We start from the raw sequence: 23,619 nt of genomic DNA on the forward strand, positions 1-23,619 counted from the left end.
GATAGATCATAAAGGCTAGTTGAGGCACAAGGATATTATTCTTAATCAACATTATATCTTTGAAAATGTTTTGTTGTTGCAACTTTTATGTATTTATTTATATGACAATTCTCCAATATGAATCAAATTAATTATTTAGTTGTCTATTGTTAATTTTCTTGTGAAGGTTTGTTGCCTTCTTTCTCATTTGATCGATCTTTCCTAGTCTCCATCTCAACAATCGAGCCTTCTTCTTTCTTGATTGCACATTAGCGATCGGGTATGATGATGGAACCCTAAGGCACAACTTTATTGCATAGCAACCGTTAAAACCTTAGTTTCAATCACTAATTATATCTCTAATCCTCTCTCCTTTTATCGTGGTCGTTGTCCTTTGTTCCTTGTGATCTCATTGACACGCAATGCTTACATTTTCTTCAAGCTTCAAAGATGTTTTCAACTCTTTTGCTTGTTTTTAGCATTAACACTTGAAAAACTTTACCTTTGCAGACTTCATTTCGCATAAGTAAAAAACTGTAAAATAATAAAACCACTCTTTACTACTTTTCTATAAGCAAAACCACAATGCTTTTTGTGAAAATATTAATCATGTTGTTTTTCATTGATAAAGATATGTGGAAGAAATGAATAACAAAGAATACATCAGGTTATTTATCATATTGCGGGACAGAAAATATTTATGTCACCTCTTAAAAATGAAAAAAAAAAAAAGTAAAGGAAAGAAATACCCTTATTACAACAAAATATTTTTATATGATTTTATATACATATCAAACGTGAGGACTAAATATAAAGAGGCATGCATATCGTACCCTATAAATACACACCCATTCATTCCTACCACACCACCTTTCTCGTCATAAACTCAATCTCTCTCTCTCTCTCTCTCTCTCTCTCTCTCTACAAGAAGTAGAGTCACATTTAAATTCCCAAAATGGCCTTCAAGAAGTCATCAAACAACAAGCTCTCACAAGCAGCACTTATCAAACATATTTTAAAGAGGTGTTCAAGCCTAGGAAGGAAACAACAACAACATTACGATGACGTACCCAAGGGCCATTTCGTTGTTTACGTTGGTGAAAACCGAAGCCGATATGTCATTCCCATTTCCTTCTTGTCACGCCCCGAGTTCCAAACCTTGCTCCACCAAGCCGAAGAAGAGTTCGGGTTTAATCATGACATGGGTCTAATCATTCCTTGTGAAGAACAAACCTTTGAGTCACTAACTTCATTGCTTCGGTTTTGAGACCACACATGATCAACTAGCTATTACGATTATTTTCCCCTTTTATTGCTTCTTGAATGTCATTTTGCCTTTGACACATTTGGCTCTCTAGTGCTAGAAGCTATCCAATTCCTGACCAGGGTCCAACGGGTCATCTACAACAATTGTTCAGCCTCAGGGAGCAGAATTTTGTCTTTGATAGATTAGGGTTTGCAATTCAGAAAGGGGTGACGACGCAGCTTGTTACCAGTTTACCTTTTGTTTTGATATAACTTGGCAAGTATTGATGATCATATAAAATTCATATAAAAAAATTTAAATTTGATCTAGCCATGCATAAAATAGTATTTTAATTAAAACCCCACAACTTGGAATGGGTTTCTTTAGTTGATTGTAAATTTTAAAGATTTTTCTCTCATGATGTATGTGTTTGTTGTTTTCTATTCTTGTTTACTAGTTCGTTTGAATTACTCGTTTAGGATAAATTGCATTTTACGTCCTTTAAGTTTTATCAAAATTTCAGTCATTGTCTTTAACTAACGAAATTACATAGATGTCATTTATGATTTAATTTATTTATAGCAGATTTCTTTTATGTTTTAGTTTCTTTACAACAGAGTTCTTTATTTTTTTTTATCTTTTCTGGGAGAAATAACATCGTCTGTAAAGAGATCAGAACATAAAGGACATCTGCTTTAATTTTATTAGTTAAACGACCACGTCTAAAATTTTACTGAAACTTAAAAAACGTAAAATGCAATTTACTCTTTAAATAATATAAATGAATGGATGGTAGATTTTACTCCGCTGGCTTTTATAAAATAATTTATTTGTTAAATTTGTGTTCACGATTCATTTGCTTTTTTAGAGTGCACGGGGCGTTCTCGGTGACCCCATGCGGGGACCTCCTCTACCGAAGAGGGGTGGTGCTGCCATTCAATCGGTGACCAACATGGGGGACCAAAATCGGTGGGAATTCACCGAAGAGAGGGAGGAGAGAGGGAGGAGTGGGCCAATGAAAAATTTCCCCTTTTTTTTAATAAAAAACCAAGTCACCTAAGAGGGGAGTGCCGCCATCAATTTAGGGATTAGGGGAGTTTAAGAGAGGAGTTGACGTGGCACACGAGGATTGGTTATGCGTAAGAGAGGGGACCCCCCTCTTAGGGCATGTGTAGTCATAAAGCCCTAAAAGGGGCGTTATGCGCCATGTGGCATGCCACGTCAGCAAGGGGCTTTATGGGGCTTTATGCAATTTGAGGCCGTAGTCATAAAGCCCCTGTGTAATCATTACTCAATTAATTTAATTTTCAATTTTTTAAATAATTTATAAGTTTTATAAAATAAAAAAACATTTCATTAAATAAAAAACACTACATTAAAATTAAAAAAAAAGTTACACTAGGTTTTTTTAAAAATATCTTCGGTGAATTTCGGTGAAAGACTCTTCCGACGGGGAACCCATTTTTTTATAAGGTGACACTAGGTTTTTTAAAAATATATAGAGAATGAGAATGAGAATGTATTGAGTTGTAAAAAAAATGGAAGAATGTGAGGGTATTTATAGTGTGAAAAGTAAAAAAAACTGATTTTTTTTTTTAATATATGACCGTTATCAAACGGTCAAAAATAATAAATTTCCAAATTCTCGCGCCGCGAAATTTTTCACGCTTTTGTTTTTTTTTTTGGTCATGGCGCCGGGGGGGGGGGGGGGGGCGGTGTGGGCGGCGCCATAGCGGCGCTATGGCCCTTGGTCGCGCCCCACTACGTATTGCCTTAGGGGAGTGCCCCTTACACCCTTATGAATTAGTATGTGTAATCATTTTCTTAAAAGTTATGTTGGTCGACTAGAAGTCTTCCCTAAGCTACACGGAAAGGGAGTTATACGTTGACGAATGATGATGTAGTTGACTCGCACGACCTCTCATCGAGTTTTTGTCAAGTTATTTTAAACTCCAACTTCAGTTGAGCTTATTTAAGGCGTCTTTTATCGAGTTCAAAGAAAAAAAATCAACTTTGAAACCGTAAAAATTGATTTAACCATCATATAATTACAAATATTGTGAAAGTAAATTGCTCTAAGGTCATCTCCAATTGGGGCTACAGGTTATACCTGTCCCAATTTCATCTATTTTTCACGAACTTGATGGGTGCCGCTCTCATAGTCTTTAGGATGGCGTCCTTATGGACGGGCGCACCCCTTCCCTCTATCTTCACTTTAATTGCCACATCCTCTACGTCGTTTCATAGACGCCCACCGCTGCCAGGTCGAGGATGGTCTAACAATTGTATATATACTCACGATGCTTGTTGTAATAAATAGGATGACATGTTATAAACTACATCGAGTTTGAGGAGTCGGTTACATTTTCATAATGGAGTAACGAATGTGTTTACCGAACAAATTTCATTTGACTCTTAGAGATGTAAATAACACATGAAAAAACGAGTATCGTATACTGTATAAATATATAAAAAACAACTTTTACTCATGCATGCAACCAAGGCTGGCTCAACAATTTTAGGGGCTTAAAGCAAAATAAAATTTAGGGCCTTTTTTCGAATCAAGTGCTCAACTATTTGGGTATAAGACCACCCGTAATGGTTGCCCAAAGGGGCGTTTTTTGTGCTCAATCACGCCCAATCTCGCCCCCTAGCCACTACGCATGGTCTAAGAAAGCTTTTAATAAAATCAAGTGTTCACTATTCTCATACTATAAATTAGTAACATGTTGGTGCCTCATGAATTTGTACTTTAAGCATAGGGGTTTTTCAAAAAAAAAAAAAAAAAAAAAAAAAGATTTTTTCACTTCATTTTAAAGGTTTTCATTTTTATGTATTTTACCTCTTTGATATTTTTTGCTTTTACCCAAACATTTTTGCAACTTTTATAAGTTAACCTCCAATACTTTTTTTTTCAACTTTGATCCCCCACACTTTTCATCTTTTGTAAATTTTTCGTTTTACGTTTCGTTCTAAATTTTGCGGGTGAATACGCCGAAACATGCATGTGAGTTCAATGTTTTTTCGTCTATCTTTTTCCATTTGACAGGCCTGTCACAATGCGTCTTTATTTCCCTATTTGACAGGTTCGTCGCAACGAGCGTGGTCCTAGATCGACTTCGTTATTCTTTTCTATGTTTTATGTTTTAGTCTAATTTTTTCTTATTAACACGACACGACGGGCATGCATGGACATGGTTCAACGATTTTACTAATATGCTTTTCATTCGATGTTATTTTTCATTTTTTGTTATTTTGGTTTTACCCATTTTTTTGATTTTGCTGGTCGCTGGCAGTGATATAACATATTGGTGCTACTTGGCACGGTTTACGACCCCCGCCGTAACCGCGGGGGGGGGGGGGGGGGCTTAATACTAGTTATTTATTAATGTTTAACAAAATTTGAGGCAGAAATAATCACCCAAAATCAATAGTCAAGTAAATTAAGTAATATAATAAACAAGTAAATTAGCCCAAACCAAATATAATAAGCAAAAATAAACAAAAATAAGCTTAATTCTAACAGACCAAACTCTTTTTTTTGCTTTCCTTCATATTTAGTATATAAAACTAGGCCCTAAAGCCTAAAGCAGATATTTTATTTAGCTTGCCCTTAAGCCGGGCCTGCATGCAACGTGACATTGATATAGTATGAAACAATGAAAACACTCGATTATGTTTGCCAAACTGGAATCTTTTGGTGTTGGAAGGTTCTTTATATTGTTGCACGATATTTTCATTCATACTTGATATTTTCTTCTTGTTTTTGCCAAAAAAAAAAAAAAAAAAACAAAAAAAAAACAAAAAACAAAAAAAAGAAAATTGGTTGGGTTTTCCCCTTATATAGGAAAAACATTCAATGCATATCTTGATATTTTAAACATTTGCGACGGAGTTGTACTCTTTGTGGGGGTGGGTTATGATTTTTTTTTTTTTTTTTTGCAACAGTTATTAGGCTCGTCAAATCAATGTGCTACACTCAAATAAATTTTGTCCACTTAAAAGTAAATTGATAGTTTTGAGCAATCCATTATGACAATTTGCACAATCTATTATGTATATTAAAACAATACATTTTGGTGCCACTTGGCATAATTTTAATCCACTAATTGCCACCTAGCATCTTATTATTCTATTCTGAATCAATTTGAGCGCTAAAACAAAAACACACTCTCATATTTCGTATTCACAATTCACAAACCCTAATATACTGCCTCCGCTCTTTTTTTCATCCGCTTCCTTTAAACCCTAATTTCAGTTTCATATTACCATTGATTGGTGCTCCGTTTCTTCTTCTTATGACAGACTAAGTTTTATGAGAGACAATCAAGTTTCTACTCTTCAAAGCCTAATTGGTTCAGCAGCGTCTTCCTCTGCAATAATCATATCGACAAAACCAAGAGCGCTATCCAAATCATAAAAGGTTAGGAATCAATCTGCCTATTGTTCATTTATTCTTCCTGATTTTATTAGTTCGCATTTAGGGTTATTTTTTTCTTTCACAATTTAGGTGAAATTCAGATCTGTATTGCAATTTTGTAGGTAGAGATCATTGCTTTGGTTTCAGATGGCTAAAACCCTCTTGGAATCGGTCAGTCACAACTAGAGTTAAGGCGATCTATCTTCATCCTGTATCTGATTCTCTCTTTTTTTTTTTTGCATTTGTTTCCGTTTATATCAACATAACTTGCAGAGTTATTGTTTCAATTAGGGTTTCATGCAATTGAAACTAATTGTGTTACATATTGATATGCAGAAGATGATTTATTCTAATATTTGATGATGCAAATTGTTTTTGAAACGTATTTGAGCTTATGTTAAGAGATACGATTCAGGTTTTTAGAATTAAACCCTATATCTCTCATATGTGATATTTTTTTTGAATCACCTCTTCCATTCTTGGTCCCTATTAACGCTTTCTTATTGTGTGCCATCACTGAAACATACCACGTCAAGCAAGGGTGTTAATGTCTCTGAAGTTATCAGCCTCCGGCTTCTTTGACCGGTATTTTTTCTCTGTTTTTTCTTTAATTCAATGTGTTTTCTATACCAGATTGTTTAATTTGATAGATTGTTTGATTTAGGATTATTATCATGAATCAATTATTGAAGAACATCTTATTTTAGGTGACTGATACGATTGAGATGCTGGTTCGTATGTGACATAAAGGTGTTTGTGGATGTGACACGGGCACCAGCAATGGTAAAGGTAAGAAGTTCTCCATTTTATAAACTATATGGCTTTTTATAATCTAATTTTCTTTGTAATCAGCTCTGCTAATTGCGTACCATTACTTCTTTCCTATGTGTTGATCAAGATTTTTGTTTTGTGTGTGTGTTCAAGAAATAGCCACCAATGTGTATTTTGATTATCTATCCTTCCCCTCAGGTAGCTTCAACTACATTTTGATCTAGATATTTGTTGTGTGTTGTTCTTATTTTTATTAAAACAATATGTATGTATGATTATTATTATTGACATATGGAATGTAAGAACTATTAGGGTTTCTTTAAAGATATTTTTGTTGTTTGTTTTGTTGAAGATGGGTTTGATTAGATAGATATTTGTTGTTTGTTTGGGTATGGAGTTTGTGCGCCCACCTGCATCAGCACAACCATTTGAATCATATATGTTATGTAAATAGATGTTTTGGATTTAGTCTTCGCCGCCTGTTAATTGAGCTTTTGCGATTGAGGTACGAAATTCTCTGATGTTTTACTTTGATTATTTGTGTGGTTTGGCATCATTGTTTGAATCGATTTTTGATTTCGTTTGACTGGTTTTGTGTATTTGAAAGGAAAGTACATCCATTGTATGACTGCCAATACATGTGTCCCAACACATATAGAAATTGTTAGCTTTAGAAAAAAAAAAGTACTTTTACCCTCCTATGGAAGTTCCATTGTAATTGATTGCTATAATCGATTGAAATATTTTTAGACAACAAGAAATTATTTAATGTTTAAAACAAAAACCTGCCTGCAGTGGTGGAGGAAATCAAGCTTAACTCTTTCTGGTGGATGCAGAGGAGGTCTCGAGCTGCAGGGATTGATCTTGATGGATGTTATAAGTTTGCGGGGCTTGGTATAAGTTAATGTAGTTCTGGTTGTGTACGGCTGTATGTGTATTGTCTTCCTTTTGGTGTAACTTTGGGCCTGTTAGTTTCTTGCTAAGATGTCCTTTATTTGGTAACGAAATTTTCCTTCAGGCCACAAAAAAGACAGCTATCTTTTCTTAACATCTTTCTTTTCTCATTGAAGATTGTTGCAACTGTTGCGTTCAGAATGGGGTTGATAAAGTGACATTGGAGCTGTAAGAACAACTATTTAGTATTCAAGATCTTTAAAAAAGCTCACATAAATACGCTGATTCTTTTTTTGGCATTTTACAGGTAATTCACTACAGTTTACCTGAAAGTTTCGAAGAGTATGTTTAGGTTTGTACAATTATTCACCACAGGTGGCAAATTTGACCCATTTATTTATGAATTGGTGACTTGGATTGTTTTATCTCAAATGGGTTAAATATTAAATTTAGCTAAAAAGGCTGACAGCTCAAATGGGCTACAACTTCCTAAATGGTTTTTATTGAAGATATAGATTATAGTTGTAATGATATAATTCAGCGAGAAAAAAACTTATTAGTTCTTTTTTAGAAGGACAGAACAATATTTACTGGTCAACCCAGCCTGCCCAGCTCTGTTTTGACTTGCACTAAAACTCACCCGCTTCAACCTGAACTAATCTATCCAAAATTCAACCCTTTTTGGCTCACCAATCTTGCCACGTCTGTTATCCACCAGGTTGTTTCCATGTTGATTATTATATCACTCAATTTAAAGTATGTTATATTTTATAGAAAATTGGACGTGCTGGGCGCGATGAGCGAGTATCTTATTGCCATTTTTTATGCACTGCATACTTTAAGCTCTTTAAGCTCTGAAGTCTTATGTACAGGTAACTAAGGGCAAACTGCAAGAAATGGAAACTAATTTTTACCATTCTTTATTTTAGCAATCTAACTTAATTAAGGTGCAAAATAGAATCCAACTCCCAGTTGTCTTTTCTTGCTTCCTAAATATATTTGACCATCCATATGTTCTTTAAGCAATATATCATTATCTTGTGCCAGTTCTGCTAAATTTATGTATTTTTAAATATATCAGTATCCCGTGTCAGTGCTGCTAAATTTAGGTAGTTTTATAGTTTTATTGGTTGAATTTTTGTATAACTAATTGTAATTTACTGGAGTTCTTTCTCATATGATTGAAATGAAATGGATAATATATGGTATTTTCATGGATTTTATGTTACAAAGAAAGTTTAACATTGTATCCAGCTTACATATTGCTGGAATCTGTATATTATGATGTAGAGTGATCTAAGGGGGAGTCTTTGTAATGAAAGTATGCGGCGATTGAGCAAATTAGATTGAGAAACGACATCTTGATACTATAGAATCCATATTGTTGAGTGCCCCACTTCACGAGCCTATAGAATCCATTGTTGCCTACTGATAACATTCATCTTTTGAATGATGTTAACTTTGATTATATTCAGGAGCTTAATAAGGTGGCGGTGTTACAAATATCCGTGCCATTAAATGCTACAAAAAGCAATTGTTCGAACAACAATAGGAGCCACTTTATATGCTCTTCCGAACACGACTCGCTTATATGGAGAGTAGACCATTCCCGGGTAACAAGGTACAAAAGTAGTCATGAATACGTTGAAATTGTATAAATTCTTCTTTTATTCTCATAACACTATTCGACCTTCACAAATTGAAAGAGTACAAGTTATGGGCCGAATTCGAACTCCCAAGTGTCGCTTAAGATAGGAAATCATTTGTAGATCTTACAACTTCTGCCACATCTTGAAGACAGGATGATTCTTTCAGCATATTGAAAGGATTCGTTGTTAACCAGGTACAATTTTCTCCACTTCACCAATGATCTAAGCATCTAAGGATTGGCAGCCATTAATAACGGGTCATGTGGGTTAGAACAGATAAAATACAGCTAATTTTACTACTGATCAAATATATATCAAAGTGTCTCTTTAAGCATACAATTTTCTCAAGGTTTTGGATCATCTTTTTTCAGTATATTTTTGTAACTATATTTAACACACTAAATATTTAAAAAAGTAAGTTCAAAAATCTGGAAATAAAGGGTTTCATCCAACTCTACCTGACCTGTAAATCACTTACATGTTTAGACTCTTAAGTGTTTTGAGCCATACCCGCCCCGCCCCACCTTGCTCATTTTCTCACATATAAATCTTGGCATTAGATTGTTAGAATGGAGTAAGTTCATGGAACATGTTAATAGATTTAATAGCATAGCACTTGACACTAGGCTTTCAAAGTCTTAACTGCTATTTGTTTAATCATAGCTCAAGTTTAGTTTTGAATATAACCTACCATTACCTTTTCTGATTTGATCATTTGAGTAAGAATTGAATAGGATAAGCTATTATCTATTTCTATTATCTATTATATATAATAACTGAAAAAAAATTGGTATAGGTGTCACTTGATTAGAGCCTCTTTGGTTCCATGTTGGCGCAATTTACTTTGGGTTATCGTTCTCATTAGTGAAGCCCCATTTGACTAACCCGGTCACATGTTATCATCCATGAAGGCTCCGAAGAAGAATATCCCGGTAGCAACAAAGAAGAAAATGGTAATTTTTCTTATTGTGTTTGTAGAAAGATCCAATCTTTTCTGAATACTATACAATCATTACTATCTGATTCAAGGTAACCCACAAATCGTCATGACATTCAATGAGGCTTTCATGTTCAACACCATGAGTAGAACCTTTTCTGAACATGATATTGAGGAGGTCCACGCCTATCATCCATCGTCATTAAACAAGCCTGGTATGCTTTTTTGTTATTATTTTTTTTGTAAGTGTATTTTGTCTTGATTACAATTACCTTAGTGAGTTATTGAATCCATCATTGAACTTTTTTCTGTTTGTCATTTTAATTTTTGATTATTGTGAATGTGATATCATTTGTATTCATATTCCTAATCTAAACACCAATTATTTTTAGATAGTTAGTTGTAACTGTGCATTTTCAAGAGTTTTAGTTTAGATGGCAATTTCGACCCGTATTTCTAACCAGTCACACAAATAAAATAAAAAATATTTACGTTAAACCTTCTTCTAAAAGTAGCCATGGAAGCATTAAAGAGAATCGAACATGAGATCTAGGTTTAAAGAGAACTGAATTATTGTTGTTCGATATACGCCTTTTCCTAGATTATTAAGCCACCCGCGAAACTCGCGGGATCTTAGGTTAGTGGAATAATATAGTAAGAGTGTTGCTACTGAAAGGTGTTATCAAGCTAAACCAAACCCGAGCTCGGCTAAACTTGAAGCATAATTTGACTTTTGTTGTCAAATTACGCTTCAAGTTTAGCCGAGCTTTATATACTCATTTTTATCCTCATGCTTAATAATATATTGATTTCATATGGTATTCAACTTGACAAGTTGTTTATGTCACACTTATCTTTAATTAACATCATTCGGGAATAGTTTCGAGCAATGTTTTAAAAATCGATTTTTAAATCGTACCGGGTTAGCCTTAGAAATGATTCAATCAGTTAAACCGGGTGGTTCAACCGGGTTGACCAATTAACCCTATAAATCCATAAAATACAATTTTTACTCAACAAATAAATCCAAAACTATATCATTTCATAATAAAAAAAAATTCCAAACGTTAATCCATAAAATAAAAAAGAATCCAAAAATTCACTATTGGTACCTTTTTAGGCACTAGGTTTTAATGTTTTCCTAAAAAGGTAAATTGTCACCTTTTGGGCCCATAAAAGATTAAAAGTCCAAATTTTAACCTTTGACTCAGTACCGGTATACCGGTTTAAACCAGTATTGTAACGCTTCGTTTTTTCATAACCTTCCTAAATTAGAAAGCGTGTCTTGTAAATCTATTTTTTGAAACTTGTCTCTTTCGAAATCGTAATTCGTTGCGTCGTCATAAATCCAAGACTTTAAATCCGAGATTTGGATCATTCGTATTTTTTTCTTTCATTCACGCTATACACTTTTATACATGTTTATACGTTCGAATCTATTAAACATATGATACTTTACTCACAATTTGTGCAAAATACGTCAAACTTGCATACGCGTGATTATACGCTCAATCTATGCGAATACGACCCTTAGTCTCGACAAGTATACTTGTTTAAACTTGTTTCATATTAGTTTTATGATTTGAATACATTACATACCTTAACATATAGTTCTTATACTTAAAACACCTTGATTACATCTTAAAACATCGAAACTTGGAAGCTTAGGGACCAAAAATGACTAAATCAAACAATTCTCACGGGTTCGGTCCCTAGCGGCCCGCGACAAAATCACACAACTCCCTCGCGGCCCGCGAGGGAGGTCGATCCACAGAACCATCATTCAGCCGCAGGTATTGGCTCCTTTTTTGTGTTTCTTGAGTGTTTCTTACATTTATTACTCACCTAATCAACCGTAATCCATCCCCTATAAAACCCAAGCCATCTCCAAGCATTTTTCACTTTCCAAACACCTCAAACTCACTCTCAAACACTCTCAATTAGCTGGAACTCGCAAGGTTGGACAGATTCATCACAAGTTGCTAAAACAAACATAACTCACTCATTTCTTAACCTTTTTCCTTGATTCTTCTTCCTACTTGATTGGAACAACCTTAGGTATGTTTCCAACAGGTTTTCCATGGAAAACCAAGGCTGGAACATCACCAAATAAGGCTCCAAACTTTCTGTTTTAATCTAAACTTTGTTAATCTTGCTTAAACTTGAACTATCTCATCTCAAACCTATGTCCTTATGCTCATAATCAATTTAATGGTTAGTTGGGCTTAAAAACAAGGTTGAGACATGTAAAATCAGAGGCTAAAACCTCATAAACTTTCTGTTTTATTTAGGATTTTACCCACAAGTAGTGTTCAAGCTTAAAACTTGATGTATGTGTGATTATAGGACAAGCTTGGGCTATCCTACTTGAAAATTCACACATTAATTGATGTTTTCCATAGATTAGTTGTTCTATTCCTTTCTTATTTGTAAGTTCATGACCCTCCTTGATTGTTCATAACAACAAGTGTAGTGGTGAACAAAGAGGTACCTAAATGGAAGACTTGTTCTTCCTACCTTATGCATGATTTATATGATACAAAAGAGGTTCCTAAATGGAGGATACATCCTCCTACCTCATGCTTGAACTATTGGACATATTGATATATTACATAACCTATATATTACCTAAGTAATCAAATCTTTGATGATGAACTAGTGGTCACTTGTCAAAGTGTTTTGGTTACATCATCTAAAACCATTATGTGTTAAAAGATGATTACTTTTCATATGTTTATTTTCATGTCCTCAAACTCCAAATCCTTCAACCACATGTAAACATCTATTAAACTCCAAATCGAACACATTCAACTTTTTAGTCTCAACAACTTCGTCATATTGGATAATCGGAAGACTTAGCAATTTTGTGAGTATACTTGATCCATTTTACCGTTTTCACACTTTTGGGGTGTAACATGTTTTTATATACAAAACACACTTAGTATACATATTCTTACGCAAATACATAAACAAACAGTCCAATACATGCTTACTATTTGTTATGCTTGATTCGTGTTTTCTGGGTGATTCTTATGTGATGAACTTATCATTAGCTTCGTACGAGCCTCCACTTAACATGTATAGCGCTATAGGAGTAACGCACCGCCCGTGAACGAGAGGTCATGTTAGGTTTATTCATTCATACTTGCGTAAACAGAGGGTTGACTTGTAAATCGCATACCAGTTTATACGTTAATCTTGATAACTAGGTTTGCCATGCGGATTGTTCCTTATCATTTTTATACTTATATGCTACTACACAAAACTTGTATACTCGCCAATACTTTTGTATTGAACTACACTTTTAAAACATATTGTAGGTTTGAGATGATGTTGATGATGCATGGAACATAGTAGGATGCTTAGATACACATTTAAAATTTTGTACTCTTATTGTATTGTCATTCTTGTATTTCAAGTTGTTGTATTTGATTTCAACCATTGTAATTGACTTTTAGAAATGAAATGAAATCCATTATTTAATTATCGTCACCAATAGTGTTATGAAGTCTCTTGCAATCTATTTCGTCTCACTCCGATGTTTCCGCCATCGGTTGGGGTGTGACAAGTATAACCCAATTTACCGGCAGTACAACTTCTTTGTCATTCCCTTAGTTTACCGGTATGATTCGTGTCGGCCAAGCTTCCGGTATCCGGTTTAACCAGTTCAACTGGCCGGTATAAACCAGTTTTTTAAACATTGCTTTCGAGTTCAACTAGACTCTTCATATTAAGTATATGGATGTTTTGTTTGTCTCACATATAATATGCACACACTATTACAAAATTGCACCAAGATAAAATATCATATCTAACTTAATTTACATAACATGATCCTAGGTAAATTCTATCGAATGTTTAGATCGTACGAGAAAGTAAACAATGTAACAATAATAATGCATTACTGTCACACCCGCTCGTAGCGAAAGCGCGAGGTGTGATCTGATTGGTTCTCATTGCATAACAATATAAGTGAACATACTAAATGAATAAAAACATGCTCCAATGCCATTACATAGTTGTTTCAAAAGAACACACAAGAGTTAAGTGTATCGGTTACAAACCAGTAACATGAAAAGTAAAGTGTCATAGCTTCATACATCAAAATGTAAGTTCTAAAATGTTAAGGCTTTGACCACTATATCGCCGCAAAGAGGCGGTATATAACGGGCAAACCCTTCAAATGGTGGCATGGAGTCTTGATAATTGCTTTCTTGTCTGAAATATTTGCATGGTCCACTAATTCCCTGAAATACATGTTAAGTTGAAAACATCAACAAAAGTTGGCGAGTTCATGACGTTTAGTTGTATAACCAATAGAAAAAGTAAAGTCTGGAGTATCCGGATCGTACTATAGTCTTGCGGTCCGTAACCGCTTGCCAGTGCCAATAATTTATTTAGTTTACGGCCCGTAACCACTTATGGCTTATGGTCCGTAAGCGTCACTCAGAGGCCAAAAATTGGCATGTTGACATATATGGTCCCTCCACGACATTCTTCCATATGTTTTACATATTTAGTCCCTCTCACCAAACAACGTGACATAAAATGAGAGTTTATCAGACACGTGTCATTATATGATTCGACACAAATGTCCGAGGTGTTACATCGGGTAAAAAAAACTTGTGGATTAAGCTTCTACATGTCGGGCGGTCTTCAAGTCCTTGCCCACTGCACGCAGCGTGTTCGTTTGGTAGCCGAAGTTTGTTTTTTGACATAATGGCCCCTGAACTTTCATATGTTTGTCATTTTATGTTAAAAGTTTATATTTTAGGGGCTTTCAAGTATAGGAAGTGTACACATGAATATGTTACGTATTGTGCGTGTACGAGCGATAATATGTATATATAACAAGTCTCGGTTTTGTGTATAAACAATTATTTAATGTAAAATGTGAGTTGTATAAAATGTATCTGTAAAATGTGAGTTGTATAAGATGAAAACCAGTATGTAAAGATGTAGTATGTAAAGCGTCAATGAAATCGCTGATCATTAATGTTTCGCGAGGACATTAATATGTGTGACGAAATAGGAAGCAATCCAAACCTAAACGATATTGTGTCGACTATTATCGACTGGGACACAAACGCACTCTTCTGTATGGGTCCACTACCAAGAGTGGGGTTCGCCAAAACCCATTAGATCTAACCCCTTGTACCTAGGTCCAAACTGGATTAATGGTGCTTAGTTGTATAACCCTATTCGCACAGTTCATTACATGTGATCTTGTATTCTTAAAATATATACACTTATTTATTCTAAGATATATTTCATATGAATATATAATCTATGCTTGGTAAAAGGTATAAAACTTATCTTAAAATAATCTATTTTTAAGACTAGTTCTAAAAATATAATTTTAGTCTTTCACCAAAATAATACTTTTTAGATGTTAGGAATCTATATATATCTTCATATATTTAAAAAACAATACCTTTTTAAGATAAACCATAAGTAATATATTTTGTATACTTGTGGAAAATATATGGTTCCTTGTTCGGTTTAGAAAACGTAGTTTACCAAGTCTTTGATATATTACATATTATAGTCTGAAATACTTATCTAGTCCGTTTATTTGTTCGTAAGTCCGATTTGCCCATAAGTTGTATCCGAATACCCGGATTGTCCATAATTTGCTTTTAAGGTGTATTTATATGTAGTCTTGTAAGACTTTAGTTGTAATGTGTCTTATGTTTATTTGTATCATTGTATTCAAGTTCCAAACTTTCATGTATATAACTAATACAATCAAATAACACATAGCACATAAGTTGTTAAGATCACTAAATATATATTTTCTCAAAAATATATATTTATATCTAGTTTTGCTTTTATAAAAACCATTCTTTTAAATCTTTTTATTCTAGTAAAGATTTTGTCAAAAATGATAGTTTTTATAACATATGATTTCTACGAAAAATTGTCTATATTTCATTTGAAATATAACTTTGCCATGTTTAATAAAACATATCTTTTTCTTTTCAAAATCACCAACAATTTACTCATCTTATTTCTAAGCAAAAGCACATGATATTTATAACATAAACTTAACAAGATGAACTCGTAATCATGTAGGGTTTTAGTATGATCTTTATATATGTTTACTAGTTCAAAAATCATACTTTATTTCTAGTTTTGTTAAACTTTTATACAAAACCCATCTTGTATGTTACTTTTTATAAATCTTGTAAAAGCATTATTTTTTGTGAAAAACTTTATTCACTTTAATAATATCAAAGATTATGATCATCCATTAAACATTATGTTTAACATAACCCTTTTAACACTTTCATGTACACTTGTTAGATCATGTTTTTAAACATCATCCAACAAGTTTTTTCATATGATATTCATCATAACTAGAATCAAATATGCAAGTAATAAGCCTTAAATCATAACATAAACAATCTTTTATATCACGATTTTTAGTTTGCTTCTTTGTATTTTCAACTTATTCTTGTATGATTCTTTTAGTTATAACTTGTTCTTAAACAATATATATATATATATATATATATATATATATATATATATATATATATAAGTATGAAAAAGAGATTTAGAAGGCTCACTTCTAGCTCTTATGGCTAGGGATTTTCTAGATGATGATAAAAGCAAAGAAAAAGGATGATCTTTGATGATTGAAAGCTCTTGAATGGAAGGAAATGCTTGCTTCAACTTGTGGTTGCTTTAGATCCTCCTAAGTTCCATGAAAATCCATCTTGATCATCAAGGAAAAGGCTTAAAAGTGAAGGTGTTTGATGGGTGTTCTTGGATAAAATGGTTGTGGATGATGAGAGCTTAAGTGTGTGAAATGTAAGGTGTAAAATGAGATGAAATGGTTAGTAACTAAAGTAACTAGTTATTTAAACATTCACCAACTTTCACCACTTGTAAAGGTGGGTGAAATATCTAAGATATTTCAACAAGTGGGCAAGGGGGGAGGGGTCATGCTTGGTGAATTGTTTTAACTAGTTTAATGTGTTAGAATTCTTAGAAAAATGTTAGGAAACTTAGATATTTAAAGGATTCAAGTGTTTCAAGGTGTTAAGTGACCATTACTAGCCTTAAATGATCCAGATAATGTTAGATAGTTACTAAAAAAATTTAGATATCGTTCGGATATTCGTTTGGCGTTGGTTCCGTTAGTCGTTGATTGAATGCTAAGTTTGTGTAAGTTGTGGGAATTGATGTAGTTATTGGTTTAGATGATACCCCAAGGTATTCTCATATGAATTCTAAGTTAAACAACACTTTTACACATAGCATAAAGTTTAAAATGCTGATTTCTGCAGAAAAGTGTCGAATTTATGACTTTTAGTGCTTTTCAGACAGTTTTTAGTGTTATCGGACTTCGGGAATGTATTAAACCAAACCCTTGCATTCCTAGTTAGGGTTTAATGTATATTTGATGTTGGACTTTCGTCTAAGTCCTAAATATGTAATTAAGATGCTTTCTGCGGATCCTGCGTTTCTGTCAGCATACTAGTCTACTAGGTGTTATACTAGTTGTTTCGATGCATTGTTTAAACTGCTTCTAATGTAATCAATACAAATGAATCATGTGCATCATAAATATGTATTACATGAGTATTCTAAGTGTATGTCATGAAATATGCAGTTCAGATGTTCAAAACACATGACTGTATAACTAAAAATGAGTAATTTAGGTGTACGAAAGTTACCGAAAAGTGGCAGTTGTCACAATTACGAGGCCACATTGCTTCAACTACACTAGCAACACCCATATATTTGGCTATAACACACAATCAACTTGCTCACAAGTTAGTGATTTCTGACAGGTGAGGATTTTCCATAAGGTCACTCTCGTAACGATTATTGTTCAAACACATTTAACTAGGGAGTTCTAATGTGATGACTTGTGGCCTAAAAGCATATCATCTTAGTTAAGACAATGCACTTCATTCAACCCAATTTCTTTCATGCCTATGTCTGAAGTGGAATTTGCAAAAGGTGTTACATCTTCAACTGGAAAACGCAAAACGACACTTTGAGGTCTGATGTTGATCTAATCTAACACTGCACTACACTATAGCTGGGTTTTCTCCTTTGATCAAGTCTGCAATCATTGCTCCTTGATTGCTACGGTCTTGCTATTTTTAATCACAACCTTGATCACTACAACCTTCTGTTGCCGTTTGATCAACAAACCCTTTTACACCTATGTAGGATCGTTTTCGGCCCTGATTGAGTCGATCAGAAGAATTCCTATCCAAAACAAGAGGCGGAAACTAATGCTTTAGTGCGATTTTAGCAGAATTCACTTTAAATTGTTGTTGTATTGATCACGGATGCAATTACAAGCTCTGACAACACTTCGGCAGCACTTCGTGGCTCACCGGAAGACAACACCTACCACTATGACTGTGATTTCGCTCATACAACCTATTTATAGGTAACATGATTTCGCTCATATAGACATGACACAAGAGCGAAACCTCATCACTTGACATATAAGCGAAACCTGGTTTTGACACATGAGCGAAACCCTAGCTTGACACATGAGCGAAATCATCAACTAACACATGTTTCTTGGATTTCGTGCCCTGTTCTAATCTATACAACACTAGACTCGATACAAGACGTAGTCGACAGACGGATGCACCAACAAACTCCCCCTCGGATGTTGACGGAGTCTTCAGTGTCGAGTCTTCGATTGTCATCCTACAGTCTTTATCACTCTTCGATCTTCCTCTGAAGTATTTGTCATTGCAAGAATTCTCAATCTCTATTTTCATCATCAACAAACTCCTCTCTCTCAGATGTTGACACGGTGTCTTCAGACTCCCCCTCTCAATCTGCTGGGATCATAGTCTGGAATTCACAGCTTCAAAATTCATTCCAAAATCATTATCAGGCTCTCATCTGATTCAGGATCGTCACCTGACTCAAATTACCTGCATAATCTCTACCCAACACATAAGTTTCTTTTAAAGATTAAATCTTCAAACTTAAGAAATTATTGCAAGAAACTACAGTAATGATTTTACATTCAGGATCTTTTATTGACTCTTACCATGCAAACTTAACAACTTCACATACTCTCTCCCAACCATGTTCTTCATGTTTAGCACTTAGAATTTTGAAAATCAGCTTCTCAACATCAATCGTCGAAAATCTTTTTGAATTTTTCAAAATTTATGCTAAAACACACTAAAATCTTTTTGGATTTTCTGAAAGAAACTAAATGCAGAAATGAAATATTTACAAACAATATTTTTGTGAGTTTGTGCAAGAGGATCATGTCAATTTTGAGACATATCATTAACATCGTTAAGCTTGATTTCATTTTAAGCTCTAAACAATTCACCTAGATTGTCAGTATGTTTGTCCACTTAAATTTTCACACACAATTCAACTGTTTCGAGATACGCAATTAGTGTCTTAATTACTTAAACTTATTCGTGTGTCCCACTACTTGAATATACTCCCGTATCCAGATCCCAATATTCAGTCTTACAGGTGAGTATACCACAGATGATATCTGTAAAGGTGTTATGTGCGAGGGCCGTGAGAGCTCAGGTCGATACTTCCGTATACGCAAAGAGATGACGGCTTCGACTTTTGGTGTGTCCCCTTTAGAGGATCTTTTGATTACAACAGCATCGACTATCAATTTTATTGTTTCATCAGCTTGCTGAGGGCGAGCTTATATTTTAAAGCTTTTTGCAGAAAGCATTATCCGGGGACTAGGTCAGTACTTCCATACAGCAGAAGTCCCGGGATAATATCCCAGATATCACTGAGCATAAAGACCTAGTATTTCAGAATAAGGGACCTTTCAAACAAGATTTTAGGGGTTACCTATATATCCAAGATGTTGTTAACCCACAGAATAAGCAAGTTTGTATTTAGGTTTATATCTCGTTACAGTTTACTAAATGTGTGAAAACCTACTGACACATCCACAGTAAAATTGTTTATCACATTTTGAAATTGTTAATCACATTTTGACTTACATTTCTTTAGCGTGCTGTGATAGTCCACTGATGTACTATCATTTCCTCTTTTAAGCAACAAAAACTCATTTTTTAGTTTTATCATGTTTTTGGCTTTTTCAAATTTTCTAATGTTTTTGGATTTTCTAAAAATTTCTTACTCCCCCTAAAATTCAAAAACATTTAAAAAAATTGAAAACAAACTATACAGAACATGACAACTGATATCGAATCGCTTCAATTCTCCATCCGTTTGGCTTAAACAATCAGAACTCCCCCTCACAACAAACTATTTTCCCATAATGATTTAAAAACACTTTTGTTCTAATCAGAATGGTTTTTCCGGAAAATAAGTTTTGTTGATTTTACCACTTGTAAAGTTTGGGGATCAAATCATCACTTTGTTTTACCAATCTTTTGAATGATAGTTAATTCAAGTTCAATCTAATGACCTTGATTAACCACTTGTAGGGTCAACCTTAACCAATTTTTGAACCACTTGTAAAAACAACAAACATACATACCACTTGTAGGATTAACAATTAAGCATTTCAAATATGTTTTTCAACCAATTACCATCTGTTGGTTGAATTATCAAGGTGCCGATTCCTACTCCTCGCTTACAAACCTGGGAGTTCCGGCAAGTCCTGCTTTTCAAAACAAAATTTTATAAGCATTATCAAGAATGATGCCGATTCATGATCCGCGATTACCAACTTGGGATCTCCGACAAGTCAAGTTTTTATTCTTTGAAAAATATGTCCACCCAAGCCTGACCTTCCTTGGGTGTAACAACATTTTCTTCATCTTTTCTTTCAACAGACTTGTGAACACGTCTTTTAGAAGCATAAAAGTCTTTGACACTTTTGGCCTTACCCTTGACCATTTGTCCAAAGATGCGTTTCACATTTCCGTTGAAAGTCTTTTCAACATCAAATTTCTTTTTGTCAGAATAAAATTGATTTGAACTTTCAACTTTTCCAACTTTCTTCATAAAATTTTCAGCACGCAAAGGTGGAAAATTTTCATCATTCAAAGTTGGAACTGATTTTTCAACCTTTTTCTCAACACGTGGCTCCTCTGATTTTGTGGAATCAGATTCATCACCAGAATTGTTACCTGAACCTTTCACAACCCATTTTTGATTTTTTACATTTTCTTTTCTTTTTAAAACACTCTTTGAACATTCTCCTTTTTCAAAAATTGAATTTTCAAAGCCAGTAAACTTTCGGGTTTTCAGTTCAGTGTTCTCAACTACTTTCTCTTTCAGTTTACCAGAGACTTCCTGTTTTGGTTTGAATGTCTTCGGACAGTCCCTAGCAACATGACCAACAGTCCTGCACTGAAAACAGGTTTTCTTTTCAATCCTTTCTGAACATCAGTCTTCTTCAACTCTTCTTGCTTCTTAGCAAGGAATTCTCGATTTGTTTGCTTTCTGAACATTTGTTTTTTCTCAGCCTCTGATGTTTTCCCTGAAACAAACACAGTTTTTGGTTTATAAACTTTTTCATTTTTATAGTTTTTCGGTTGAATAAAACCTAATCCTTTCTTTTTGAAATTACGATTATAGTTTGGTTTCTTTTGGAAACTATAACCACAATTGTAACCCATTTTCTTGTTAATTCTTTGTTGATCTCTTGAAGTGTATTGCTTAGGTTTTCCAGAAAGATTTAAATCTTTTATTTCAGAAATATTAATTTCTATGATTTTGAAAACCTTTTGAATCATTTCAAATTTGACACTTCTTATTGGAAAAGATTCATCAGAATATAATTTGTCAGAATCTTTCAAAGTATATGCCACTTTGAATGATTCATCATTCAAATTAGATTTTGATAGCAAAAACTCTTTATCATAAACCCGTTTGTCCTTTTTGACTGTTGACTTTGACGTATCGGACTCAGATTTTGACTTGGATTTGGACTCCAGTTTTGACTCCTCTATATCATCTTTATCCAACACCTGATCGACCACACTTTTTATCAACTTTGACTCATGATCAGTGTCGGATGACGTGTATGTGACATCAATATTATCTGGCAAGTTATCCGACGGCCCAGACTCCCATTGTAAGTTTATTGCCTTTTCGACTCTTTCTGAATTTGGATTTCGAGGTGAATATCCATTTTCGACCGGGGGCGGACATCTGTTGTAGACCACACTTGGTTTCTTACCAGAAATCTTCACTTTATCTTCATCTTCTGTCACAGATTTCTTTTCTTCTGAAGTCTTTACTTCTTCAAATGTCTTCAAATTCTCCACAACCGGATAAATCCTGTCAACAACAAAAGTAGAACATGAGTAACTTTCTAATAACTTGTTGACTCTTTCAGTTTCGATTCTTTGTGTTTCCAGCTTTAATTCCAGCTCAACACACTTCTTTATGTGAAAATTGACATCATCAAGCTGTCTCAGGTACGCTCTCTTCAGTGTATTCATTGCCACAACTTGTTCACCGTTTGAATCTGTATACTTGTTGATTTCTCTGTTCATTGTATCATAGGATTCTTTCAATCTGTTTATATTATGCAGCAACTCATTATTCTGCTTGATTAAAGAATCACAGTTCATGCACTTTTCAGGAACTTTGACAGGTTCTGCATCAACTTTTACTTCAAATTCAGGAACATCCTTGACTGTTCTGTTTGATCGTAGGAATTCAACTCTTCTCTTTTTCTCAGCTTCAGCTTCAGCTTTTAATCTCTCTTCCTCTTCTTCCTCTTCTTCAAGCTTTCTCTGTCTTGCTTCAGCAGCTTCCATTACTTTTCTGCACTTTTCGGGACATTTCAAATCTTAGGCATTTGCAATGAAAGCGTTAACATTTGAAGTGTTTTTGGACATCTCTTTGGCCATGAGTTCTTGATCTGGGCAAAAACTATCCCAACAGAAACCTTCAGCCAACTTTTCATCATCTTGTTCTGCCAAACACACTTTGCTGTTTGTTGGAAGATATTTATCCCAGGTAAAATTATCATATTTGCCCTGATTAACTAGACATGCTCTTTTTGAACCTTCAATCACATCTCTCCCGTGTGCAGTTTGTGACTGATGTGGTGCTGGTGGTGTGACTTGATGATAAATCGCCTTTTTTATGATAATCGTTGTTTCCAAAAGGATTCTGGGCTCCACTAGCTTCACGATTTTTGCACTCCCTCTTGAAATGCCCCTTTTCCCTGCAACGAAAACATGTAACTTTAGATTTATCAAAGCCTAAAGTTGAAACATTTGCATCACGGAAATCATCTCTTCCCATAATTTGTTTAAACTTCTCAGCTTGTCTCAACACACTAGCCATGCACCATTTAATGTCCATCAATTCCATTTCCAGCATCTATTTGATCGTAATCCTCTTTCGTGAGCATTGGATTACCGATCTTTCCGGCCACAAAACTACTATAGGATTCCAACACCATTCCCAACAAAGACATTTGATTTTTAGCTACTTCTTCAGAATAATCTTGATCACTTTCAAGATTTAATACAATATTGCATTGAAGTTTTCTTCCGTTCTTTGTTGCAAAAATGTTTGGATCAAATGATGAAAATCTTGTGCTGCTTGATCCCTGGGATGATTTCTTTTCAGAAGAATCTTTCACACTGAAAGCAGTTTCAATTTTTAGAGAATGATTTGTTGTTCCAGTAACACCACTCTTGTAATACAAGCTGATGTCCTGTTCTCCATCATAGTCTTCATCCTGGCAATCTTTCTCTGCTCCATCTCTTGAGCTTCCAGATATTTGATGAAGTCTCCCAGTGTCATCTTT

The 23,619-nt window shown here is 34.3% G+C and overlaps 1 protein-coding gene and 1 long non-coding RNA gene across 22 annotated transcripts; both read left to right on the forward strand.

Moving 5' to 3' along the window:
• The first annotated feature begins 853 nt into the window (after window positions 1-853).
• LOC110918230 (auxin-responsive protein SAUR50) lies at window positions 854-1,643 on the forward strand. Its single transcript, XM_022162568.2, has one exon. The coding sequence runs from the start codon at window positions 935-937 to the stop codon at window positions 1,244-1,246; it is 312 nt and encodes a 103-aa protein (XP_022018260.1). The 5' UTR covers window positions 854-934; the 3' UTR covers window positions 1,247-1,643.
• A 3,737-nt stretch (window positions 1,644-5,380) lies between these two features.
• Window positions 5,381-10,253, forward strand: LOC110915521. Of its 21 annotated transcripts, none has more exons than XR_004875967.1 (13): window positions 5,384-5,648; window positions 5,768-5,856; window positions 5,982-6,060; window positions 6,182-6,230; window positions 6,353-6,434; window positions 7,212-7,414; window positions 7,487-7,538; window positions 7,618-7,662; window positions 8,085-8,182; window positions 8,786-8,931; window positions 9,017-9,153; window positions 9,756-9,912; window positions 9,989-10,253. It is a non-coding gene; the product is annotated as an uncharacterized LOC110915521 (long non-coding RNA). The 21 variants fall into 21 exon arrangements; XR_004875966.1 differs by having other exon boundaries at window positions 6,186-6,230; XR_004875969.1 differs by having other exon boundaries at window positions 5,768-5,832; window positions 5,985-6,060.
• The last annotated feature ends 13,366 nt before the right edge of the window (window positions 10,254-23,619 follow it).

The sequence above is a fragment of the Helianthus annuus genome, chromosome 13, assembly GCF_002127325.2.
Source record: "Helianthus annuus cultivar XRQ/B chromosome 13, HanXRQr2.0-SUNRISE, whole genome shotgun sequence".
Classification (NCBI taxonomy): Eukaryota; Viridiplantae; Streptophyta; class Magnoliopsida; order Asterales; family Asteraceae; genus Helianthus; species Helianthus annuus.

Excerpts from the sequence above, each read along its gene's own strand:
- LOC110918230 (XM_022162568.2), top strand. The coding sequence starts at position 935 with ATGGCCTTCAAGAAGTCATCAAACAACAAGCTCTCACAAGCAGCACTT.